The sequence below is a fragment of the Mercurialis annua genome, linkage group LG7 (genome assembly GCF_937616625.2).
Source record: "Mercurialis annua linkage group LG7, ddMerAnnu1.2, whole genome shotgun sequence".
In the NCBI taxonomy this organism is placed as follows: domain Eukaryota; kingdom Viridiplantae; phylum Streptophyta; class Magnoliopsida; order Malpighiales; family Euphorbiaceae; genus Mercurialis; species Mercurialis annua.
The window spans coordinates 2,171,668-2,199,289 of NC_065576.1; the positions used below are offsets into that span (position 1 = coordinate 2,171,668).

A 27,622-nucleotide genomic window follows, 5' to 3' on the forward strand; every position below is an offset into this window, starting at 1 on the left:
ATTATTAAGTGGCAATATATGTTTTTTTTATATTTATATTTTTAATTAATTGTATGAGCTTAATAATTATAAGTAACTATCCAATGGTTCCATATGAGTGAATTAGACTCAGTTAATTTTATTAATAAATCTAATAATAATTAAAATAACAATTTTAAATTAAATTGCAATTAAATAATTTATTTTTTAATTAATATTGATAAAATTTCTGATTTTATGTATCATTAACCCTTAAAGTGACAAATTAAATAAAAGCATAAAGTGAGTAATGAAGAGTGACGGTGGCAACACTTGTCTGGCTATTCACATGGGATGGGAGCAATTTTCTAAAAAAACAAGATCTCGAAATAAATAAATAAAAAAACAATTATCTACCAAAAATGGTAAGTATTTAACTAACAATGGCAAGTAATAAACTTTTAATTACCAAAAATAAAACTTTAAAAAACACTTGTTCAGAATTAAATCATTAAACAGACAAGCACATGCACATGAGAGGTCTGAGATTTTTCAAGTTTTATTCAAAAAAGTTAGTACAATTAATAATCTTTCTAATTTTTTCTTAAAATCTCCATTGTTTATTCGCTAGCAAGCTAAATTTTGGTAGGGTAAATTGAGAGATCGCAATCAGAAAAAATGGGGCCATGAGAGTTGAATGTGGTTGGAAACTTGTCTTTGTATAATACTGAAAATATTATTAAAATTTGAAGCAAACTCTATAAACAAAATTTAGATCTTTGTAGATCTAAATTTTATTCCACCACACAACCACCCCCACCCCCATCACCGCCACTGCCACTGCCACCGTCATTTTCAGGCAATGACATGTTAAGTGTAGTTTGATGTTGTCTGTCTGAACCTTAAAATTTAAGGTTTGAGGTATTCTTAAAAATTGGTTCTTACATATATTTCTTGATTTGAAGCTGATAAAGTTTCAATCTTTGCATCTGGGTATTACAAATTATTGATTTTTTTTTGTTATAGAGGCAAAAGGGTATTCGAAAATATAATTACATTTTGATTATTTGCTTGTTTTTGCCATTTTTTCAGATTTTCAAACTGTGCATACAATATAATGGTGGCTGCAAATGGGCTAGTTCTTCCAATTCTAGGGTTTGCTTCATGTATAGCATTCATTTACATGTCTTTTGGAGATTTTAAACTTAGTTATCGTCGCGGCCCGCATTTAGACTTTGTGACCAGGAATGGAACTCAGTTTATGGTGGATGGTAGACCTTTTTATATCAATGGGTGGAATTCTTTTTGGTTTATGGATCATTCTGCTGAAGGAGATAGGAAACCTAGAGTGAGTGCAATGTTGCAAGCTGGTGCAAAGATGGGTCTTACTGTTTGTAGAACATGGGCCTTTAATGATGGTGATTATAATGCTCTTCAAATCTCCCCTGGAAAATTCGATGAGCGTGTCTTTCAGGTATGACGAGTGCATTTCTTTGAACTAGTTTCGTAGTTTTCTTGTTGTTGATTACTTGATTGTTTGAGTAGAAATTGATTTGAATTTATTTCATGAGCTTGTTTTCATGATTAAGTTATGATTTGAGTCTTTTCTATGAATTGATTTAAGTATTTATTTGTTTGTTTCCTCTTTAATTAAGATGCCTTACAAAGGCATGGATTGGCACTAATGATTAGTACTGTTCAGTTGTAAATAACTCAAAACAGGACGCCTGTGTGCCAATGTCACAAATGAGATGCAGAAGCATAGCTCTAAAATGAATAATTTCATAGCAAAATTGTAATGTTCATAGGCAAATATTAAATGCTCACACATTTGTTCTGAGTTAATTAGGTGTGTACTTTAAGCCTTTCCAATCGAATATGACTACAAAAATGGGTATTTTAAGCTGCTAAATGAGCAATGACGATAAGGAACCGAGACAAAGAACCGTCCTGAGTGTTTTAATGCCTGAAAAATGTTGGTAGGGTGCAAATAAATCTTTTTATTGTTTGCTATTTTCTCTTCTTTCTATTATGTATGAGAGAAGAGCAAAAGAAAAATTTATACAGCGTCTTCATTTAATAACTTTATCTCCATATTTCATCGACATTTGTAGTTCCATTCATGATTCTTCCATTCCATGTAATAACTGTACTATTTTCCCCCTAAGACAAGCGTTAATTTTTTATACTAGAGCTTTCTTCTTTGTGTGTTTATATATTGGGGCTAATCATACTTCAAGCTGTCTGCAGTACTACCTCATTGAAAATGTCCAAATATGTTACGGTATCATAAGAATGATCATGTTACTTCTCAATCTGTTTTTTTGATTTTAATGACATTTATTGTGGTAGGCATTGGATCATGTCATTGCAGAAGCAGGACAACATCGAGTCAGGCTGCTTCTAAGTTTAGTCAACAATTTAAAAGCATATGGTGGAAAAACTCAGTATGTGAAGTGGGCATGGGAAGAAGGCATTGGCATGAGCTCATCAAATGATTCCTTCTTCTATGATCCAACCATCAAAAAATACTTCAAGAACTATATAAAGGTAAATGGGCATCTAGCTTTCAAAACAAATCTATTGGGCGTAAAACTTTGCTGATGTACTTGAGCTCATCAAATGGTTCTCTATTTCGGTCACCAAAACTATGCCACTAGCACACATATATCACATTGCTGAAACAATTGACTCCCAAATTTTAAATGCCTGTACTAGGACAGTCCATTATTCTGCTTAAATTGAAGGTCCAACTCTTTGCTATCTGAAGGCCCTACGCGTTTCTCTCTCATTCTGTAACTGATACAGGATTATAATTTTATAACTTGTGTCATGTTGGATTGTATGCACATATTATGATATTAAGGAGCTATAGGCTAATTCATTCTTGTGGTTGATAACATAAGTTCTCCATGCCTATATTGTCATGCGGTTGATTATATAAGCTGTTAACAAACATTAAAATTTCATGTTTTCTCATTTTGAGAAGCAGATTGAGATATCTTGAAGCAAACCATCTCTATTCCTGTGAGTGTTTGATCAATTCTAATTAAATCTCTATTTCCAGACTATGCTGACCAGGAAAAACACCATAACGGGGATTGAGTATAGAAATGATCCAACCATCTTTGGATGGGAGCTGATAAATGAACCTCGTTGCATGACTGATCCTTCAGGTGACACACTTCAAGTAAGTTCTGAACTCCTTATAAGCGGGATAAAGTTTTCATTAGAGACTACATCGTTATGTCGCTAAACTATGTTGAGTGCCTAGAATCTTCACTGAAAATTGCTACAATATGACCAATTTTAAATTTCATTTGGAATTCAATTCTTAGAAACACCTTTTACATTTTAAAGTTGCTTGCTTTGTACATAAAGCTCATATGTGCATAATATTTTGACAAATCAGAGGCAGCCGAGACCAGCTTCTCCTAATCATAATAGGGTATCTATTTAATTTGATCTTAGACCTTTTCTTTTCACTGTATTGGAATTTTAATCCAAAAAGAAAATTAAAAGAAAATTTACCCCTCTTATGCATCCTTTGCTGATGTGCTGAAAATCATGATTTAAAGTTTCATTAGCATAACTAGTTGATCTCTGTTCATATGCTGACTTTATGAAATGGTTTGTAGACTTGGATAGAGGAAATGTCACGTTTTGTTAAATCAATTGACAAGAAACATCTACTGACTGTCGGGTTGGAAGGATTTTATGGTCCTAAGAACCCCAAGAGATTAACTGTCAATCCAGAAGATTGGGCGTCTACACTCGGATCTGATTTTATTCGCAATTCCAAGGTCCCAGAAATTGATTTTGCCTCCGTTCATGTATATCCTGATCATTGGTAAGTATTGCATTTTACTTCACCCTACATTGCACTTCCTCGAGCAATATAAATATATGAGTTTGTGTTTCTTTGTATCATCACTTACACATCGAATTAACCATTTGTTTACTAGGATTCAAAATCAAGGATTTGAAGAAAAACTGGCATTTGTCCAGAAGTGGATGCAATCGCACATTGAAGATGGTCATTATGAACTCAATAAGCCAGTTTTTTTCACCGAATACGGATTCTCTAACCTGAACAAGGACTTTCGGCCAGATCAACGTGATCGGTTCTACAAAACTGTGTTAGACATTGTCTATAAATCAGCAAAGAAAAATCGAGCTGGGGCAGGCGCATTGGTGTGGCAATTGTTCATCGAAGGAATGGACGAGTTTAATGACGATTTCGGGATTGTGCTGTGGGAGAGGCCATCGACATACAGATTTGTAACCGAGCAATCATGCAGACTGGCTAGACTCCAAAGGAACCCCCAACCAAATAAATATCTGAAAGAGCTCTGTTTGCAGAGAGAGTAGAATTGTATTTCTTCTGTAGGGAATGTGTTTGTGGTGCCAGATTGCCGACGAACGGATGCGAGTCATCATCATTTTGTACCATATTCTTCTCAGTTCCACACAAAATATGTAATTCATATTAGATTACGCGAGTATAGGTGATATTGCAAGAGAGATTATATACATCTGCACAATTCTGTTGTTAGAAACTTATAAGAGATAATATGCGTTTATTGCCTGTCGTCAAAGAAAGATAAAATATGGTGCAATTCATTTGTAGAGTTTCTTTTTGAGCAAAGGGTCATATTTTAGCACTCTGAAAACTCTAAAAATATATAAATGGGTGTGATTGATTTTATTGGTAAAAAACTATGAATTCAATTGTTAAATTTGTATGAATTTGGCTTACAAGGTCAGTGCTGGATGGGTCCAACTATGAGACCGCGCTTTTTCCCTTTCGAGATTTAAACTTATCACTACTCAATCCGGGTAAATTTCTTATGGGTGGAAAAGCTCTAACTCCAAATTTTTTGAACGGCTGCATACTTACAACCTCACTTGTGCTCGGAGGTACAAAATTTAGATAAAGTTTCTTAAATAAAAAGGAAACATACATTCAAGAAAAATGAAGCCATTTCATGAACATTAATAGATCACAACTTAAATCAGAAACAAGATCAAAAAACAGAAACTATAGGATTAGATTTATATGACATAAGAGTCGGAATCAACAGACATTTCATCGAACACCTACACCCAAAAATTAAAATCACAAAAAGATCTAATTACTTGATCTTTGCTTAGCCAATCTTGGCGAAGTTCTAACTCTGCTCACAGGACTCGATCCATTTTTCTCAACATTTTTCGCCTTCTTCCCGGAATTCTCCCTGTTCACCTCCTCAACAATCTTCATCACATCACCACCAACACCACCTCTCCTTGTTCTGACTCCACCACCATCACTACCCGCCGTAGCCACCGTTGCCACTTTGTCAAATTCCCCCACCAGCTTCCTTGCAGGCCTCTTCTTGATCATCTTCTCAGCAACTTCATTTCCTTCCTCTTCACTATCTTCGTCAAAAATCGCCAGAAATTTCCGCCTCTTTGTCACTTTTGAAGCAGGCGGGGGCGAAACCGAACACGCCCTCTTCCCATTATCATTTCTATGATCAGATTTAGGGCTATTTTTCGCCTCCATTTTTGCTTCTTTTTCTCTAAATTTACGGAGCTTCATAGCATTGCCTTCGATATGGCCTTGGAAACGGAGGCGCTGGAAGCTAAGGCCACCCATCGACCAATGAGCCTCCTGAGCCCAGGAAAGAAACGGATCGGAGACAGAAACCGGCGGGTCGACCCGATCTGTGTTGAATTTCACATCGGTGTAGATGCGCGGACGGGGGAGGCTGCTGCCGTAGAATTTTCCGGGACCCAAAGGATAAACCATGATTGATCAAGGATTAAGAGAGAAAATTTATGAGTGAGATTTTATTTTATTTTGATTTGTTTGTGATTAGGGTTTAGGTTTTTATATACAGAGGGGAAGAAGATGGCGCGGGTAAATGTGGTAATGGCGGGAGGAATTTTGGCGCCTGAAATTGGCGCCTTTTGGTTTGGGGAATTTTGGTATTGCTGGGCTTTTTATGGGCTGGACTATTATGAAATTTTGGACTTTCAGATGATTTTAAAAGTAATTACTTGCAAATTTAAGTTTTCATTAAGGGGAATATTAGGGTTAATTTGTTTTTAATGTACTTTGTTGATTTAATTATTGGATAAAAGTAATGATTATTTATTTAAGTGTAATAAATGGATAGAATAGTAATTACTTTGTAAAATAAAATGAAAGGAAAAGCCCTTTCATTAATACATGTATAAGCCAATAACTTAAAAAAGAAACTCGACCGATCAATTTAATTAATTTAATTAAAAATTAGTGTTAAATCTCAAATTTTTATAAAAGAAACAAGTCATTGGGGGATTAAATTTTCAAATTTTTATTTTAATTTATTAATTATTTTATTATAAAAGAAAAGACGTTTGTAGAAAAAAATAAACTCGTAACTATAACATTTTAAAAAAAAAAAAAAACTTATAACCTTAACATAATAATACAAAACACTTATATATAGTTTAAGCCATAGCTCATTGGTTGTTTATTAGTTATAATATATCCATTTCAGTTTTTAATTGTCTCTAAGCTATACAGTGATTGACTAATAATCTACCAAAAATAGGTATTTTTACAAAAAAAAATGAAAGAAAATACATTTTTGAAAAAAGCCCCAGAAAAAATTCCCACCACACGATTAATCACCCACACAACACTAGCATTCATAACTCATAAGTCAATCTAAAGAACAAATCTCAGTACAAAAACACTTCATCCTAAAATAAAATCAATCGCACTGAATAAAACCGTTTCGATTACTTCCAACGTACGATATAAAAAAATAAAATCATAAGACGATCATATTTCTATCAAGAACCCTCTCGCTTTCACTGTGTGTTGTTCATCACGTCACGTCACTCAGTAATATTTTCTCTTGTTTTGATTCATAGTTAGAAACTGTTCAGGTAATTAATTTTCTCGCCCAGTTTTTTTTTTCTACTGTTTTTGCGTTTAAAATTCAACAGTCTGTATGTAAAATTAATAACAGAGGAATTAAAATTAAGTTAACGATCGATCTTCATATTAACGATCAGGCTGATTCTTTTAATGTGTTTTTGTCTGGAATTTAGTTGAATTGCTCTACTCATGCTTAATTTTCTTTAAATTATTTTTTGTGTGTGAAAATTGTGATTAATTTTATAATTTTTGTGATTAGGTTTGTTCGATTTGATGTGATGGATATCGATAAAATTGAGTCGTATTCGAAGGGGAAAACAAAAGTGGACGACTATAACGCGTTGCAGCAACAAATTGTTAAGGTAGGTGTAGGTTTTAAGTCTTACTTATGTTATTATATATAGGGAAATAATTGTGAACCGTTGTTTGTTTGCGTGTTTGTGTGTTTGTTTCAGGATAGTTTATCTTGTGATAGTGGAGTTTCGGTTAGTGTGGAGGGATCAGTTGATAGTAATGATCATATGAAGGTTGACTTGAACAATGTTAATAGTTCCAATTCTGATATTTCGTATCGTGATAATGATGATGTGACTTTTGATGGCGGTGATGATTACGCTGATGAGGATGATGTTGATGAGGAGGATTGTGAGGATGACGATGATTTTGAGTACTTATATGAAGAAGAAGAGGATGATTATTTGGCTATTCAGTCTCAATTTGATAATGTGGATCTTCCGACTGGAGTTGAGGCATCAATTGATTGGCTGAAGGAACCTGCTACTTCCACGTCTGGTACAGGCATTTTAACTGCTGCAGATTCCTCTGATGGCAAGCGGAAGTCTACTATTCTTGATGTTGTCGAAACAAAAAGGAAGGCAACTGAAGGTCAAGGAGCTACTACATCGTGTAATAGTGCAGCTACTGCAGAATCAAGCTCTAATAGTGAACCAGTTGGTAACAATGAAAATGTGATCATTCGAAAATTTAAGAACTTTAAACAATTTGATACGGTGGAAGACGTCTCAGATCATCACTTTAGCAAAATGGACTTGTCCAATAAACAGGTATTTGAGTTGCAGATAAACAATCTATCTCTGTATCACCCTGTTTTTTTTTTTTCAAATTGTTTTGTTAATCATTGAACTTAGTATTAATTTGTTTTCTCTTTTTATTAGTCCCCTAATCCTAAGAATTGGGCAAAGATAATTCAAGAGGAATGGAAGATTCTGGAGAAGGACCTACCTGGTTAGTTCGAGTTCTGTTTTATTTTATTGGTATATACCTATTTCTGGTTTGCCTATTTACTATTCCTCACTGTTCTCTGCCTATGCATTCTAGATACAATATCTGTTAGAGTATATGAATCAAGGATGGATCTTTTGAGGGCTGTTATAGTAGGACCTGCCGGTACTCCTTATCACGATGGCCTTTTTGTCTTCGACTGTCTCTTCCCATCTACTTATCCCAATACATCACCTGTACGTATGTTTGCACTCTGCTCTTTACAATATTATTAAATGTATCCCACATTTTGTTAATTTTGAACTTTTTCTGTCAGACTGTGTATTATTATTCTGGTGGACTTCGCTTAAATCCAAATTTATATGAATGTGGGAAAGTTTGTCTTAGTCTATTGGGGACATGGAGCGGACAGCAAAATGAGATGTGGATTCCAGGGACATCAACAATGCTTCAAGTATTGGTATCTATTCAAGCTCTCATTTTGAATGCAAAACCCTTCTTCAACGAGCCCGGGCATGAATCAAGTTTTCAAGGTAAGAATGGCGATAGGCGATCCAGGGAATATAGTGAGAATGCGTTTATCTTATCTTTGAAGACAATGATGTACACAATCCGACGACCACCTAAGGTACTGTACAATCTCTGAAATTGTCTTTAATATGATAGTATCAATACTGAAGTTCATGCTTTGAGTTAGTAGATTCTTTCTCTGGTATTAGTCCGTATTTGGGAAAATCTATATTAGTTTCATTACTATAGTGAATGTCTGAACTTCTATTTTTTCAAAATTGGTGTTTTAACTTGTTAAAATTATATCAAAGGCGTGCTTCTAGGCTCTACCCATTCAATCACCGGAACAAGGTCATAAACTAATTTTAAATTAGTTGTTGTGATTTGACACTTTTTGATTTCACATAGCCAAGTATATCATTGGCATACACTGCCATCATTTTTTTCATTGATATTATAGTGAATCTTAAGCAAACGTGAGATTTATTTTTGGCTTTTTAGTATGGTGAGCGGAAAACGTCTAACAGTTTAGACACCACTAGTGTAATTTTCTTTATTTTTTTTATTGAGAATCTTGTCTTGCTTTTATTCACATTGAAGGTTAATTTTACTCTATTCTTCCACAAGCACATATAGAACTAGTAATATATAACATTTTCGCTGCTCCGAAAAATATTTATCTAACACATAGAGAGAATCTAACGAAATTGAATTGGCTCGCAGTATTTTGAAGACTATGTCATTGGTCACTTCCACATCCGTGCTCATGATATTCTGGTAGCATGCAAAGCCTATTTGGATGGTGCTACAGTCGGTACTGTTACAGTTAGAGACGGAGTAGCTATTATCGATGAAGCAGAAAGGAGTGGCTCTGATGATTTTAAAGTAACTCTAAAGAAGATATTAAATTCTATTATCACAAACTTTACTAGATTTGGGGAAATAGATTGCGAGAAGTTTCGGGTCCATGACTGAAAAATAACAGTGAACAAACTGACAGCAGATGAAGAAGGGTGCGCTGGTGTCTCAAAGCCAACTGTAAGTATGATCATCGTTTCTCATCAAACAATAACAGATCTTACTGGATTGCCAGTTTAAGAATAATTTTTGCTTTTTAATTTTTTTAGATTCTAGGGCGATGTTGATATTACAGTGTTAATGACTTGAGGGGTCGTAAATTCTGCTTACTTTTAAATAAATTCTTTTGGCTGTCTTGTGTATATATATACCGGAAAAAATTCAACATAAACAGTAGAGAGTATGCTTGTTTTTTGGTTTACCTTTTGACTGATCATGAAGATTCCGGTTTTGATGGCAACATATATGTTTTATTTCTTAAAATGAATCTTAGCAGGAACTGTGTAGCTATGTAACATTGTTCTTTATCTACATTTGCTTCAGCTGGTTACATGGATCAATCTTATTATTATGTACTCCCTCCCTTCAATTTAAGAAGGCACAAATGCATTTTGCTCATAGGTTAAGAATACAATAAATACTAGTTTTTTTCTTATTTTCTTCCTATTAATAGCGTCTTGTAATTTGTGTATAGAATATTGGTCATTAATTTTAGAAAAAGAAAGGAGGGTAAAAGAGAATTCCATATAAATGGCACAAAAGTAATGATATGGCCTTATATGGAACATAAAATATAAATGTCTCTTCTTAACAAGTAGCAGTGTTTTAAAAATCGAGTCGGCATAACTGCTGATTTACAGTTCAATCCGTTGAATAAATAAATAAATATATATATATATATATATATATATATATATATATATTATTACAAAATAAGTTTACATTGTAAATTTAAATACATACACATAAATTTATTAAAAAATTACCTTCTATTTAATAAATAAATAACTAGTCTAGATGACTTTTACATATTAATAGATTCTAAATTTATTTTTTTTATTCAAGAGGTTGAACCATGTTATATTCTTTTTTAAAAAACCTATCTTATTTTTGTTTCTCCATCGAATGATCTACTAAATCGTGAAATCGATTTCTCCAATAAGTGCACCCCATCCCCCCAATTATAAAAAAATATATATTATATTTCTGGCCGGATGGATGCAGTGCATGATCCGTAGAGTTGGAGAGTTGATTATCAATAAAATTTCTGCCAACCAATTCCTCTTCCTCTGTTCATATTAAAGAAGTAAATACAAATATCATTATGTTTCAGTTTACTATCCAACCAAATTAAAAAAATGATTACGCAAATCTGCTAATTTTTCATGACAAATATTAATTGATAAATTTAGCATGCCACATTGATTTGCTATATAAATCAACAAAACATAAAAGATATTTCAGAAAACCACGTCATATACATATCCCAGGTATATCACCTAATTGCTTTGGGATTTAAAAGTGCATATTATACACACAACACAACACAAACAAAAAGAGACCCTAAATAAACCGAGTATGTACACCATGCTAATGCAAGAATAAAACTTTCTCTGCACTTCCTTTCAGTGTTTCCATAATTAAATGGGATGAACCCTATTAACCAACCAAAACCTGCAATCCCCAGCAATTAAGAATTTATTAACCCTTCGGATACGTAATAATCGTATATCAGCAATATATATGTATATATCATTATAATGCTTGTATATCAGCAATATATATGTATATATCATCATAATGCTCGTGATAATTAGTTTGCCTACCAGAAAATATAAGATGATTTATGGTTCAGGGTGACTGTGATCCAGCTCAGAGCTCAGCATATGGTGGAGAAGAGCATCAACTCTTTGACTGCGAGTTTTTGTGCTGCACAAACCAATACAATGTTTTATTGTAACCACTTAACATCTAGATTAATAATTATTACATTTTAATATTCAGCTTAAAAGCGTACCCAAAGCTTCGAGGCTTCTTTGCACGTCTCGCATCCTTGATTAAGAAAAAACAAATATATATATCAGATGCAATAATAAATGTAAGCTGTGAATAGAGCTTATAGAACTATTGATATAAAATGATATAGTAAAGGTTATAATGGTAGAACAGAAAATTAGGTAAGAATAATGAATATTGTCAAAACTCGGAAGCAAGGTCAACTTGGTCTAGTAGGTTATTATATAAGCTCACTCTCGCAGAGTTCTGAAAAAATTCAAAATCTTACAATAGAAAAGATGAGTTATCCTAAGGACAACAACTGAATGCTTCCTATAAGGTTCACTCTCTAATTGCTTCCTTCTTGTGACTGCAAATGATCATTTACTTGAGAAAACTATTTCAAGAAAAAGGAATCGGGAATTGAATAAAAATGATTTTTGCATTACACGATGTGGTGTGCCAACACCATTTATAAATTAATAAATAAACACCCTTCAAAAAATATCATTGAACTACAAATCAAATAATAGGGACACATTTGAAACTCAAAACCATAATTTTCTATGGCGTCATTTAACAGGCATAGGAAAATTTGAACGCAACTTGGGAATGTTCATCTAAACTGCACAGCAGTCTTAATAAGGCTATGCACCAGCCTGCATCATGATCTACTTTTTTTTTTTGATTAAAAATTGGAAGTTATGACTTTTCTTAAAATAAACATACAACTATATAAGTATAACTGGTACACACCCTGTTTTCATCTTGCTCTGATGTCTCAAGTTCCATTTCAGAAAAGAAAGCTTCCAAGACAAATGCAACAACCTGAAATACATTGGAATGAACAGTTGTTAGGTTTTGCAACAATAGATGCATCTAAAGTACTAGAACTTTGCATTTCTACAGGTGTGTTAGACAGGAATTAGCACGGAAGTATACGTGGATAAATACTAGTCCTTAATGGGTACCAGGCTAATTCTTTCATTTTTTTCCCGCTATTTTTAGGCAAAAGAGCAGAACTCTGTTTACACTACTGTTGCAGTACATTACTTACCAAATTCAAAAGCAATAGAACACTTATAAGGTAGAAGCTGATGAAATATGCAAAGCTCCATGAAGTTCCAGTCAAATCTCTGTAGCTCTGAAATAGTACGATATAAATCCATGATGCTTCAAGTAATTGCAAAAATAAACAAGTAAAAAAAGAATCTAAATTCAGCGCCAAAACAGGTAAACAATACTTCTATAAAGTTTCTAAATGACCCATACAGCATACAATTATCCCGATCATGTAATAAATACTTGTCAAGAGCATTTTCCATGCTACTAGAGTTCCATAAACTGTATGACATGCATAGCTTGAGCACTCTTATTATCTTAATTATGAAAAGAGAGCAGCAATAGGGAGGATCCCACACTGGCATGATCCAGTTGTTTTCGAGTCTTGTATGATGATATAAAACATATTAGCAGCAACTAATGACATATTTTAGAGATTTCTCATAAGGGCTCTCAGCCATATGAAGAATCTCACTGGAGATATTGCCTTATTGGCTTTGGGAGAAGTGGTCTTATTCTCGGTATGGTCTCAATCAGTTTGCTCTCTTTAGGTTGGAAGATAAACTTTAGATAAATCAATCACCCTCTCTATTCCAAGGGTGCTGAATCTTCTGTTGCCGTCATGGAAGAAACAAAGTAGCTCCTAAATTATACGTGAGAGACATGCAATAAATGGGAATATAACTGCTACTCTGCTAAGGATACTACATGGAAGGAGAGATTGGAAGAAGTATGTTCTCACCATACACATAATTTACGATAATAACAATACAGCATAAAATAGACAAACATGCAGAAGATCTTAGCTTAACAGTGTTACCTGCATCCAGATTTGCCAATTCCCCATCACCAGCAAATTGAAAAGTGTCACCATTCCATTTGGATAGTCATTAAAATTGAAAAGTAAATAACTGAAGTTGTCAAGGAAATTGATCCATAAGACTTTATCAGTACAATCAATTCCAGGGGAAGTATGCAAACATGTACCTGATTCTGTACGTCATGACCACATGGCAGGACATTACCCCATAATTATACTTTAGCAATCTAAAGGGAGAATAGAAGCTATATGTAGTACCATTATATACATAGATAGTTACTGGTTTATGAAAAAAAAGGATTTCATCATGAATTAAGATAAAGGATACTCAGCTTCAGCAAGATCTGTGCCCTCCACATTGGGGTTCCCAGCATTGACAATTCCACCAAAGATCTACAATTTTAAATGAGCAGAGAATGTTATCACTGTAAATAATTGGGCAATGCCAAGGGGAATGAACGCCAATTTGGTGTCCCAAAGATGCACGATTCCAAGAAAAGATAATTGTGTTTATTGAGTAATGAGTCATGAGCAAGATGGAAACTCTGGCTAAGGACGAAAACATAATCAAGCATACAAATAGCATAATATCCAACTTTCACTAATATAATTTTTTAGTTATAACTGCACAAAAATATTTTCTGCCCAAAAGACTAATTACCAGCTTTGAGGCAAAAGAACAAAGTCATGCGTACCAATAGAATACTATCCACGAAGCTTCATTATTATAAATTAATAAGTTATAACTGCACAAAAATATTCTCTGCCCAGAAGACTAATTACCAGCTTTCAGGCAAAAGGTAACTAAGTAAGTTTTTGACACTGAAAACAATATTAATGAACCCAATACACGCTATAAGATACTCCGCATTCCAGTTTACTATTACACAGCAACACTATGAAAAAGGAGATTTAGTTTAACTAATCTGATACATAGGCAGGAAAAGAGGCACAAAATACCTGTACACCAAGAGAGCAATATATACAAAGGACACAAAATATTGTGCCCAGATATGGCATCAGGCTTGGTATGAGGGTTAAGAAAGTGGCAACAAAAGCTCGATAACTTTTGACATGCATCAACAACCTTATTAATCTTAGCATTCTTGCCAAGAGGAGGTAACGAATCCTGTAAAGAAGAAAGAAGAATTGAAGATTCATGACAAAAGTATTCGTAGTTACATCTAATTAAACCTAAGGTTATAATTAGAGAACTATTGTTGATGGGATTCAGATGACAAAAGAATGTCAATGAGAAATGTTTAAATTTAAAATCACCTTTCATTTGATGTGAACAATGATCAAGCATACGACCTTATTATAACAAAATAAATGAGCAGATGACGAACAAAATGTTAAATTCGCTTGATGACAAAGCAAAGTTATCCGACTTTCCACAATATGGACTAATTCTGTTGGCGTTAGCAACTAGGCCACTAGATCACATCAGCAGATATAATAGCAAGCAAAATCAATTTCAAACAAAATATAGCCCCATGACTAGCTTATAATTGTTCCATTAAGCTTGCAAAGAATGATCCAATAACTGGTTTCAAATTCAAGATCCTTAATAAAAGCTGGTTAATTCCATGATAATTTAAAGATGAATTCACACCAGGTTAACATGTAAATCTATTATGTGTTCGGGCGCAACAGATATTCCATGGAGAGACATTATGCAATTCAACAAATTTATGCTTTCCCGTACACTTTCAGAGATCTTCTTCACAGTATCATATTACATTGTCTAGTTGATAAAATTCAATCCTTGGATAGTGCAGGCCAATCAGGGATATACCCTTAAAACCTAAGTACTTGGCCACTGATGTCAGAAGGTTTCGATAAGAATTTCCTTCATTGCATAATCAGTTTGTTCAATACTATTCAGGTAAGTAAAACACAACAAAGTCACCCTAACATTCTTACTCATTCTGTCATTCATCAAATTCCCAAATTAAAAATTCCATGAAACATTGGTCGAAAAGAAGTAGTAAAGAGGAATAAAGAGTATACGTATAAAATTAGATATACATCTTAGAAAGTGATAGAAGAGTAAGACTATACCATTCTCCATTTGAAAGAAAAGTCAGATCAGTTGGAGATGCAAATGTTATAGTTTCTCCAATAACTGCAAACATGGAATCAGACTGACGTTAAGGTTCCCCTAGATTATCATTGGTGGTCATAATTTTACAAAGAATAAAGGATCATTTTACCTCTTAACTTGGCTTAAAATATCAAAAAAGTCATCATAGCAATCAAGATCATCTATTTATCATCACTATCACTACCATCGAGAGCATAACGATAAAAAAAAGAACCAAAGTATTTAACCCAAAGAAAAGTTACAAATGAAAACAAAATCCATCTAAACCAAAAAAAGTAGCAAACAGACGACATTCTATATAATGGGTAGCTTTATTAGTGTTGGCTTAGAAAAAGATGAAAGTTCATCATGAACAATAATTTCTTCAAACTCATGACCAAAATATAAAGATAGAAAAAAGCAAATTAAAAAGTATACTAATGAAATTAAATACTCATATATCATAATAAAACATAAAGATAGGCGATTTTTGACAAAAATAATACTCCCTCCGTCCCACAAAGATAGGCCACCTTTCTATTTTTTGCGTCCCAAATTATAGGCCACCTTCTAAATTTGGTAAGCAACTTAAAAACTCAAAGTCTTATATACCCCTAATAAATATGCCTAGTTATCCTCAAATGAATTAATGACTTCATGTTCCAATACAAAACTCACCAATAAACAAATTAATCATTAATTATTATTTATATATCTAAATATTATAAAAGGATAAAATTGAAAAGTTCAATAAAAAAACCTAATTTTAACAAATTTAACTATATTTTTCTTAAATCTTGTGTTTGTCTAAATGGCCTATCTTTGTGGGACGGAGGGAGTAAAAAAATAAAATAGATCTAATCATCAGAAAAGAAGCAGGGAATAATTGTTATCGCAACGGTAAAAAAAACAAAGATTTGTTTTTAAAAAAATAAATTGAATGCTTGTTTTCTTATTAATTTAAGGAAAAAGCATAATGATAACAAAATTTGAATTAGATGGAGATAAAACCAGATGCTTACATTTTTTCTTTTAAACGCATATAAGATAAAGTTAAGGAAAAATATTTGGAAAAGTTGAAGAAGACGGCCATGGGCAATGGCAGCAGTAATAAGAGCTATGTAGTTGTGTTTTTGGCCATTTGACTTTTAATCAAAGATAGAGTTCTGTTTTAAAAATTAGGGAAATTCTATAACTACTTGTTTTTAATGTACTTTGTTCATTTTATCATTAGATAGAAAGTGATAATTATTCATCCAAGGGTGACAAGTGAACAAAGTAGTGTTTACTTTGTAAAAAACAAAGTAAACATAGAAAGACCCTAAAAATTGTTGTGCACAAAAACTTAAATTGTTGTGCACAAAAACTTAAATTGTTATGCACAAAAACTTAAAACTGTCCTTCACTCGAGTGTGATGTTTAAATAACAGCGAAGGGGTTTAAATGGCCTAAAATATACTGGGGCTTCTATGTTTTTACTATTTTAGCTGAAAAAGACGGTTTTAATCCTCTGTGCCAAGTTGAGGGGTACGTTGATCCTTTGTTCACTTTACAGAAAATAATAAAGAATGTAAAATGATTGCAGCTGACACTTTTTTGTGCAACCATCACAAAAATACAAAGGAATAACAGAAGGAAACGAATAACAAGGGAAAACATGTGTATATTCTAATTATTGCATTAACTAGGAAAACCAATTAACTTTTGAGAAATATTATACAAAGAAATTACCTATTACCCAAGTGATCACAAAATCAAAGCGGTTTTGGCCATCCCTCCAATAGTTCTCAAATCCAAAAGCATATACTTTGAGTGCCATTTCCAGAACATATAGCCACCCTGATGGACAACAGACAGCAACGAACCCAAACCCATGAGCATTTTAGAATCGTATAACATGAACAATTACAGAACACCAAGATAGAAATAAATAAAAGAAATTTGAAATTTGGAAATACTAAGAAGTTATCGCCGGATACAATCAACTTCCACTTCATATTTCTGTTATAATCATGACTGAAATGCATAACTAATTTGAATAAATAATGAAAAGCTGGTTTATTACTATCTCATCCTCAGCTTGACTAATTCATGGACTGCCCATGGTTAGCAATCCAATCATTGCTACCAGCTTGCGGTTTACGAAACCCTTAGAGGAGTGGTTCCAGGTACCTCAGGTTCCACTTTTGGTTCCAATTCGGGTTACATTACAGTTCTTAACTAAGTTCCAATGATAATTTTTTTTTCTTTTAAGATTTTTTTAAGTTGAATCACAATGTCCTACTACTACAAATCCGTGTTCATTCATAGCACTGAATATCATGGTATCAGCATATCTCATTAAATTCTCATGATCTAACTTAATAACAAGATGCTAGATGAATTCATTATCATATATAATTTAATTGCTATTGTTTCAATATCACAAAAGGAAAAAAATAAAGGGTTCAAACTTAAAATAATGTTGGTAACTACTTGCTGCTAATTCAAACACATTTTTTCATAAAAATCTTTTTGCAAATCTCGGCTGAGAACTGCCGTGGTGCAGTTTCTGCACAATTCAAAGCCAAAACATGAGCAGGTTCAAAGCATGACATTTAGTATAGCATCATGTAAACAATATACTCTACTGACAGAGATGAAAATATAATAGAACAATAACAATTTAGCAAGGGCCTTACCAAAGACAAATTCTACATTTTGCCACACTTTTTGACCAGAATTATTTTCAATATCAAGCTGCAAATGCACAGAAATGATAAGCTTAGCAAAACTGAATCAGCAATTAGATGTTCACAGTTATAAAAGTAACTAACACTGTTCTATGTTTCAATTTATTGGTTATGCGAGCAGGACAACTCTCTCTGTTAGCATATGGATGGTAAAGTCTACCAGTATGCCAATCATTAGGAAAAAAGATTGTTCAAACATTGCTCTGTTAAGCTATTTCCATACCGTTGTTTCAACTATAACAGCAGTCAAATTGACAAGAAGAATGAAGGATACTATGTAGCCAAATCTGGGGCTCTTCACGAAGGCTTTCAATTTTTGAGAGAATGGAGAACGATATATTGATGGAAAACACTCAAGGCAAGATGGCTGCAATCGGAAACCACAATGTCAAAGATGCAATTGAAAAGAGGACACTTTACAATTCTGAAGGTTTCTTCAAATTTAGGTTCAGGGTAACTTACAACATCCTCCTTCTCAAATCTTAGGGCAATTGCATTACATAGGTCAGAAAATTCATCCAAATCAATCTGCAAAGCTATATAAGTCAGAAAAAGAGGAATACAAGCAACCAAAACATGATAACAGATATATCTTTCTCATGAATAGCAGTTCACACCGTCGACCTCTAATAATTAATATACATGGTGGATTAAAAATTTATTAATTACAGTATTATAATTATTAATTAATTGAATATTACATAAGACGTGATATTGAAGTTGGTTCCTTGAAATTTTATTAATTATTAGAATTATTAATTTATTGAATATCAATTATTAGAGGGTCAACTATAGTGCGCAAGCCAAAACATATATGAAGTTTTGGAACATGTCTTTTTATAAGTGGTGATGAAGCGTTGCTCGTAGTTCACAAGAAATAATTTAAACTAATAGGATGTACACTACAAGCATGCACACTTCACTCACATCCATCAGCATGCCTGCATACCGTAGTCAGTCTTCAAAACTATCTCCTGTACCGAATTAGTTATTCAATTCACTACATACTACCCCTCCCAGCGATTTTACATCCTATAACTTCTAGTGCTACTTACATATTGCAGATGATAGATTACTTCATCACTGGCATTATGAATACATTTAATCAGTGTTAAAGTGGGAAATCCCACATTGGTTGTGTGTGTGAGTGGACATGTGTTTATATATTGGTTGGGCACCTCCACTTAATACCAATTGGTTTTGTTAGATTCCATCTTAAAACCAATTGGTATTAAGTGGAGGTGCCCAACTAATATATAAACACAAGTCCATTCACACACACAACCAATGTGGGATTTCCCACTTTAACACTCCCCCTCACGCGTAGCGTGTACGGGCCGAGCAACAAAGTCCCCCCTCACGCACATCTTACGTGGGCCGGGCCAAACTCAAATTGTGTGAATGGACAAAGCTTTGATACCATGTTAGATTCCATCTTAAAACCAATTGGTATTAAGTGGAGGTGCCCAACCAATATATAAACACAAGTCCATTCACACACACAACCAATGTGGGATTTCCCACTTTAACACTCCCCCTCACGCGTAGCGTGTACGGGCCGAGCAACAAAGTCCCCCCTCACGCACATCTTACGTGGGCCGGGCCAAACTCAAATTGTGTGAATGGACAAGGCTTTGATACCATGTTAGATTCCATCTTAAAACCAATTGGTATTAAGTGGAGGTGCCCAACTAATATATAAACACAAGTCCATTCACACACACAACCAATGTGGGATTTCCCACTTTAACAAGTTTTAAGATGGAATCTAACATGGTATCAGGGCCTTGTCCATTCACACAATTTGAGTTTGGCCCGGCCCACGTGAGATTTACGTGAGGGGGGACTTTGTTGCTTGGCCTGTACACGCTACGCGTGAGGGGGAGTGTTAAAGTGGGAAATCCCACATTGGTTGTGTGTGTGAGTGGACATGTGTTTATATATTGGTTGGACACCTCCACTTAATACCAATTGGTTTTAAGATGGAATCTAACAGTCAGAATGATGTCATATAAAAGATTGTAGTTTTTCAAACAGGAAATGAAAGGTAAGAACCTACCCTAAAATCACGTATATCATCCAGCTCATTAAATATTAATTCAAATTCTTCCATGGATATTTTTGGCAGAGTCCTACACAGAACACATTTAAGATCAGTTTCTACTTTTAATGCACATAATTACCAGTATTAAAAGAATAAAATATGATAAACAAACCATTGATTACATAAAAGCCTTCGATATCACATAGAAACCTGCCAACCAAATATCCTAGTCTATTCATAATTACTAATGCACATTAGGCAACAGTGTTAGGTGATGAGTCTATCTTACCAGGATTGACCAACTCTTTATTTCATTTCACAAATTATTCAAGAAAAATTATACAAGAAACTGTCTAATGCTTTTGGTATTTAGCTTTAAGATTCCTCCAGTTAACATGTGTTCTCTCATCCATCCTTGGGCATTGTGTAGGACAGGCTAGAGTTCTTAACATATCCTACAAAACCTAGGTAAGGATATTGAGGCATGCTTTAGAAGTGCATTGCAGATAGAGCAATACCTATATCTGTTTAATTCTTCAAACAAACGAACACATTGATCCTTATTAAGATATCCAACATCCTGCAATACAAAAAGTTCATTTCCATTAGCAAACATGCAACAACCAATAAACCAAGTATAGTAAGAGTCATAGTAAAGGAAAACCTCGACCATGCTTCAGATATTCAAAAATTAAAACTGGTACGAAAATTCAAAAAAGTAAAACTGATACCAGCAAAGTATAGGAAACCATTTCCTTGTGAATGGAGAAAAGAAAATAGGTATATGATAGTGCTGGAATATAACACAGTATCATGCACACTGAACCCACATTAACACTGTCTAGAAAATGAAACTATGACCGTGCTGGAATATGTCACAGTATCATGCACACTAAATTATACATAAACACTGTCTAGAAGATCTATGCATTTGCATCAGATTTGATAATACATCTAGCTGATTACTAGACACATGAATCAGAGTTTTGTACTATGTTCACACACCGTTGTAGAAATCCAGGACAGCAAAACAAAAAGAAAGAAAAGAAAAGAACAAAATGGAATCTTTTCATCAAAATGTTTGCCATTCAAATCAGTAGAGATAGAAACACTACAAGCAATCATTGTAATTCAAAATTGACTAAGGTATCCTATCTATTAGAAGCTTGGTAAATCTTCACAATAAAAGCTTTTTTGTCTGGCATCTTCTAAAAGCTAACTTGTTGTCTCTTGGTTCCAGTCACAAGAGTATAACATAATGATTTTGAGACTTGAGTCCTATTTCATGAGATGAAATTCATCTTGGAGCCAAGAAAAGGTTCTTCTCTATTTGTTCACACCATCACTGTGTGCAGTGCCTTAATAATTAGGGTTAATTACATATAAAATCACCACCTTTACACGGATTTTCAAATATAACACGACCTTTAAAACGTGTCAATTTAGGGCATCACCTTTCATTTCTTTTCAAAAACAACATGGGCACGTTTTTTGATAAAATTTTGCTGATTTGGACAGCCGATGAGAGTGCCACGTCAGCAAAAATGCCACTAAAAATGTGCCCGTGTTATTTTTGAAAAGAAATGAAAGGTGGTGCCCTGAATTGCCACGTTTTAAAGGTCGTGTTATTTTTGCAATTTTGTGTAAAGGTGGTGATTTTATATGTAATTAACCCTAATAATTATGTATGAGCAGCTGCATTTCTGCTGAACATCTAAAAGGGACCAAGGGGATAATATTCATTTCTGAAGCACTTTTAGGATTTTATGCTGATAGTTAAGTGTTATTTAAATGTTGATAATCACAGACTTATTTATTTTACTACTAATGAGCACAGTTAAGCATAGAGATGAAGGCTACGCAATATGCATGTCTGGATGCATATCAAATAACACTACACTTGCCTATTTATTGATGTAACAAAGTGATGCTATACTTACATGCTTATCAATGAGGTTGAAGGCTTTCACCAACATTCTTTTCCTTATGCTGTCTGCCTCAGAAACTTGTTTTACAAGCTAAAATAAAACGAAGACAATCATTGAACACAAAAATAATCTTATAAGAATTAGTAGTGTCTTAGTGAGGTAAAGATACATTAAAGAAAACATCATCAAAGTTCAAAATAGATGAAGACCACATGCATAATAGTTAATTTCGTGCCAATCAATTACACTTCCAGCTATACCTGGCCTTTGAAGCTGTCATATACAACAGCAAGAATCAAGTTGGTGACAAAATATACGCCGAGTAGCACATAGAGGACAAAAAATAGAGAATACCACCGCGAAGCCCTGAGAGAGGAAATGAGAAGATAAACAATGCAATCCAGTTTTTGAAATACATTTTTAGTAATTCACAAGGCATTGGTCAACAGATAGAATCAAAATGATCACAGCATGGTTTCCACTACATAAACAAATTGTTGGACATAATTACAAATCTATTGTTGATGTCTCACCTAAAGTTTGAACTTTTAGATGAATTGATAATTTAACATGATATCTGAACCTATATGATTGATTGATATTACATCCTTAGGTATTGTTTGCATCTGGCATTTGTTAACATATAGAATCAAAATGATCACAATATGGTTTCTACCACATCAAAATTTTGTTGGAGATGATTACAAAACTTTTGTTGAAGTCCCGCTTTACAATCTGAACTTTTAGATGTATTAGTTATTTGACATGGTATAGGATCCTGTATGATTGATTGAGAGATCTATAGTTCAATCCGTAGCAACTCACATTTGATTAATGGCCTAATGGTAAAAAAAATCCAAACCTTTACGATTTGTTGCAATTATATCCAAACCTTTTAATTTTTGCAATAATATCCAAATTGCATTTTTGTTGTTGCAATAATATCCAAATTGCATTTTTTGTAGCAATAATAGTCAAATTGATGGCTAAACTTATTGTTTTCAATTAAGATATTAGGCTATTATTATGTTTTGATGTATAATAATATAGTAAAAGTCCCAAAAATTGACAAAAAACTCAAAAAAATTCATATAAAAAGTGCAATTTGGATATTATTGCAACAAAATAATGCAATTTGGATATTATTGCAACAAATTAATGCAATTTGGATATTATTGCAAAAATTAAAAGGTTTGGATATAATTGCAACAAGTCGTAAAGGTTTGGGAATTTTTTGCCATTAAGCCTTGATTAATTAAATATGTATGGTAATATAGTCATATTCACTCCTCAAGTCCGATGGACATTCTCGTGCAGGGGTACAATAGAGATTGTAATAAAATCATACTTTTGATACCCCTACTTTTAGGTGAATTGGTTATTTAACACAACCAAACAGGACAAGAATCTATACTTCCAGTTGTTTTAAAAGGCTATTATTCAAAACATTCAATTTGATGGCACCTCCAAAACCAAATTGTCCTATAATTATGCAAAATAAGGTCATAATTTACGAACTAATCAATTGCTTTACATAAATCCTCATGTTTCCTACTGGTTGTACTTTTTTTAAGATGTTTTACTAAACCTATCTCTTCTGTATTAACACACGCAATTAACATCCTCATCCTTCATAACCTGTTTACCTAAGGCACAAGTAATTTGATTTGAGAAGATTTAAAACAACTATAATAGAAGAAAAAAATTGCAAGCTTACTTGTATGCTGGTATCCATACATCTGGATTGTTGGATGTCGTGAATAAAACAAACATCTGGTACAATGTAATACCATATGAGGTAAAAACTAGTTTCCCCTGTTGTGTATCTTCAAACATCACATAGGCTAGCCAACTTGAAAACAGAAGAAACAATAGCCAGAGTGCCTGCAATTTCAGGAATAAGATTGCAATAAGCGATAAAAGAAATTCAAAACTTCACAATCTGTACTTAGAGAATATCACAATTAAATAACGCTGCACAGAACTGTAAGCAAGATCTACAGCAATATGAATGTTGTTTAAAGGCAGCTTAGAATGCGATAATTACGAACTGAAATGAATAAGAGTAGCACAAATCTGGCAAGTATAATGACAAAGAGAAGATGACAGGGTAGTGAACAAACCAAGACATTTAAATATGTTCCAAGCATTCCAGCCAGAATGACTATCCCCTTCTGCAAATCCCTAAGATCATTAAACCGATATACACGTTAGATAAAGAAGCTTAAGTTGTTTGACAACCCAAAGGTGCAAGTAATGACCTCTGCACAAATAGCATAAAGACAAAGTTTAAGTCGATGAACACCTTAACCAAGAGATGTAAAACATAAAATGCTATGGAGGTAAGATGAATTTTTCGCAAAATTAAAGAAAAACAGATATTATGAGCGGAGGGAGATGGAGTCCATAAGTTCAAGCTAGCCTACAGTTTAATTGTTGGATTTTAATTTGTGAGTACAAGTTGATGCATGATACACTAGAAATAGCATAAATGGGTAAGTTTGACCGCATAAATTTATTATCATGTAATACCTGATGTACAAGATAAAAAGGAAAACTCTGATATACGGAGCAATCCTGGCAGGAAGGTACTCAACCGCAACAGGAGACAAGTAGAGAGTATAAACCAGTAAATCAGCAATCAAAATTGACAAGCAAATGACCTGAAACTCCAAATGGCCACCAAAAATAAGCAGAATAAGACAAAAATAGAAAGCTCTTATCATAATGAATCTATAGTCAAGTACCTTCAACAGATTCAAAGGATTTTTCCAAAATAAACGAGACCCCTCATATGAAATTGGAAAGAAGATATGAGCTATGAGTATAACAAGAGTAATTCCCTGCAAACAAAAACAGAATTCGTGTAACTCAAAGAGAACTATATCTGACGAGGACTCATCAACATTACTGAATGATAATGCTAAAGTGCTCAGCAACTTCTTCCGCACATGATACTATACTATGCATTGTAATGAATGTTTTGCGGCACTAAATGTTATCTAGCCCATGCATTCAACGCCTCTTTGAAACCAGGATATCTGAGAAATTTTCAGCATAAAATCATAATCTCAGGTGCTAATCAGTTCTCCCAATTATTAGGATTATTTCAAGAAACTTCCAATACCGTTATTGCATACAATATTCTATATAAACCTAAATTTCATGGGATGATACAAACTCCAAGGTTGACATTTGAAATATCTAACCAACTAATACTCGTAACACATGTTGAAAATGACTTCAAAGCTCATCCAGCTCAGTACCAATTTTTAAAAAGAAAACTCCCATCCTTCCTTTCAAATTGGTAAATGTTATTGTGACTTCAGTGAAAGCATAATATAAAATCTTGAAAGTTCTTCTCGAAAGAGATTAGATGAAAATGGCACAAAATACTATAAGTAAACAAGAATATCGACTATCACAGAACCCCATTGTTCTTTTTTGTTTTTCCCAGCTCTATTGCCACAAACAAATCATTCCCATCACTACTGCCAGTATGTTTCCAACTCAGTATTTGATTTCTATTTGCTTTACATTTGTATGTTAAATGCACTTGCAGGCTTATGAAAAGATTCAACTACGACAGTCCTAGGAGAACACATATCTTGATAAATTAAAATCAACCACCTCAAATTCATCTAATGGAAAATGCTATATCAGGCTACATCATTTTAGCTGATCAAACCTAAGAAAATTATTAAAAATACCTAACCAAAAACATTAAAAAACATATATCACAATAAATTTCAGTTTTAAAACTAATAAGACTTGATATATATATATATAATATACCTCATAGATGAGAGACTCTGCTGCTGTTAAATAAGGCAACTGTCCAAGAAAATAATATTCCCTATCTGTGCAAGAATGTACAGTATTTTTACTAGAACACCATAACGGTTTCTGCAACAACAACAAAATCGCCAAATAATTAATTAGCGTTCTTGTTTTGCCTAAGAATAAATAAAATAGCTAAAAACATATGGAATCAACAGCTAACCTCCAAGAAATTAAGGATAATAATAGCAAAGTAATTAAGAGTCCAAAGAATATCAAACTGAATATAGACGAAATAGAATTTAGCAACACTTTCAAAGCTTGATTGATCAAGTATTTGCTCCGGTAAACCAACTCCGTCCTCAGCCTGCACATTGAAAATCACTTAAAATTTAAAAAATCAACACATTACGCATTAATCATTAATATAAGATCGTAATTAAGTTATTAACCAGATCGACGAGAGCAGCTGCTTTCTGATAAGGAGAACCGTAAGCGATGGCATCGGAGCGGCGATTAAACTTGGAAGTTTGATCTCTGTCACTGAAACTTCTACTTGTTTCTCCGAGTAACGGCGACTTCTTCTCCTCCTCCACCGCCATTTTCTCCGTTTGTTCCGGCGACGGATGACAGGCGAATCTTTTTAGTGTTTTTCAAAGAGAGAATCGATTGACTGTTTTTTTGTTATTAATGGAGGGAAATAATGATCGGTGTGAGACGAGTGAGTTTATGATCTGTGTGACACGTGGATGATCGAGTGGCTGGAGATTAGTGTAGAGTCAAATGGCGGGACCGTAATATTAGTTATGTGGGGCATAGTTTTAAGAGGCTTAGATGAATAACGAACGGATCATCATGGACAGCACATCTATCTTAATTGCTGGAATGGATTTTTGCTTTTGGATTATGATGCTTGACTTTGAGTCTCATATATGGAAAAAGCATTATTTATGCTCTTAAAATTTAACTTCAGAATCAAATAAAATCTCCACATTCAAAAAGGTTGAAATATGCTCACAAAGTAGTGAACAACGGACCCCATTTTAATTTATAAATGAAACGTTGGAGATATGGTTGTCGAAATTAGTGGCTTAGTTGTTCATTTTTCAAAATGTTAGGAACATATTTAATCATTTCAGAACATTGAATGCTTAATTGATTCTGAAGTCAAATTTTACAAGTATAAATGACTCATTTTCCCTCTTTTATTAAAGACTAGTTTCGCATTACGTGCTATGCATGTGGCTCGTAACGTAACTCGTGAATGAACATATTAGTAGATTTATTATAATTATATTAATTTTTTATTTATTATTAATATTAAATTAGTTAAAAAAATTTGTAAAAATAAATATAAAATATTCGGTTATTAAATTTTTTTCCATAGTGAATTTATTCTTCTTTTGGTTTTATAATAACCATAATTAAATAATTGACTTAATTTTATTAATAATATCTTTAAAAATAATAAAATAAAAATTTAAATAATATTATATTGACCAAATACGGTATTTTAATTTTGTAGTTCAATCAAACTAAAAGATAGGTATTTCTACTAATTTGGACACAATTTAGTTATTTTTTACATACTAAATTGGAGATAATTTAGCTACCTATTCTAAATAGGACTTTAATGACAATAGTGATTAATTAAAAAAACTAATTAGTTAATGATTATAAAACTTTTATTT

The 27,622-nt window shown here is 33.3% G+C and overlaps 4 protein-coding genes across 9 annotated transcripts; 2 read left to right on the plus strand and 2 right to left on the minus strand.

Annotated features, from left to right (window-relative positions):
* Positions 1-458: 458 nt before the first annotated feature.
* Positions 459-4,592, plus strand: LOC126655899 (mannan endo-1,4-beta-mannosidase 2-like). 4 transcript variants are annotated; one of them, XM_050350249.2, is made up of 6 exons: positions 459-529; positions 1,051-1,432; positions 2,311-2,508; positions 3,026-3,148; positions 3,597-3,808; positions 3,924-4,592. In XM_050350249.2, exons 1-6 carry the CDS (start codon positions 486-488, stop codon positions 4,327-4,329), a joined length of 1,365 nt encoding a protein of 454 aa, XP_050206206.1. In that variant the 5' UTR covers positions 459-485; the 3' UTR covers positions 4,330-4,592. The 4 variants fall into 4 exon arrangements, with proteins under 4 accessions (XP_050206206.1, XP_050206208.1, XP_050206207.1 ...); XM_050350251.2 differs by lacking the exon at positions 459-529 and adding an exon at positions 600-951; XM_050350250.2 differs by lacking the exon at positions 459-529 and adding an exon at positions 600-879.
* A 331-nt stretch (positions 4,593-4,923) lies between these two features.
* Positions 4,924-5,818, minus strand: LOC126654584 (uncharacterized). The gene has a single exon (XM_050348499.2). The coding sequence runs from the start codon at positions 5,750-5,752 to the stop codon at positions 5,090-5,092; it is 663 nt and encodes a 220-aa protein (XP_050204456.1). The 5' UTR covers positions 5,753-5,818; the 3' UTR covers positions 4,924-5,089.
* Positions 5,819-6,708: 890 nt separating this feature from the next.
* LOC126656502 (putative ubiquitin-conjugating enzyme E2 38) lies at positions 6,709-9,905 on the plus strand. Of its 3 annotated transcripts, XM_050351081.2 has the most exons (7): positions 6,709-6,882; positions 7,134-7,236; positions 7,330-7,938; positions 8,050-8,119; positions 8,213-8,352; positions 8,433-8,744; positions 9,350-9,905. In XM_050351081.2, the coding sequence occupies exons 2-7, from the start codon at positions 7,153-7,155 to the stop codon at positions 9,599-9,601; spliced, it is 1,467 nt and encodes a 488-aa protein (XP_050207038.1). In that variant the 5' UTR covers positions 6,709-6,882; positions 7,134-7,152; the 3' UTR covers positions 9,602-9,905. The 3 variants fall into 3 exon arrangements, with proteins under 3 accessions (XP_050207038.1, XP_055959649.1, XP_050207040.1); XM_056103674.1 differs by lacking the exon at positions 6,709-6,882 and having other exon boundaries at positions 6,919-7,236; XM_050351083.2 differs by lacking the exon at positions 6,709-6,882 and having other exon boundaries at positions 7,145-7,236; positions 7,335-7,938.
* Positions 9,906-10,883: 978 nt separating this feature from the next.
* LOC126655399 (two pore calcium channel protein 1) lies at positions 10,884-26,642 on the minus strand. Its single transcript, XM_050349579.2, has 24 exons — positions 26,384-26,642; positions 26,155-26,298; positions 25,947-26,057; positions 24,899-24,994; positions 24,684-24,814; positions 24,275-24,335; positions 23,869-24,035; positions 22,412-22,517; positions 22,164-22,241; positions 20,742-20,803; positions 20,239-20,311; positions 18,642-18,707; positions 18,403-18,546; positions 18,129-18,186; positions 17,179-17,286; positions 15,426-15,489; positions 14,322-14,490; positions 13,690-13,754; positions 13,362-13,452; positions 12,537-12,623; positions 12,236-12,307; positions 11,502-11,536; positions 11,311-11,413; positions 10,884-11,158 (listed from the first exon to the last, which is right to left on the minus strand). Exons 1-23 carry the CDS (start codon positions 26,531-26,533, stop codon positions 11,329-11,331), a joined length of 2,223 nt encoding a protein of 740 aa, XP_050205536.1. The 5' UTR covers positions 26,534-26,642; the 3' UTR covers positions 10,884-11,158; positions 11,311-11,328.
* Between the last annotated feature and the right edge of the window lie 980 nt (positions 26,643-27,622).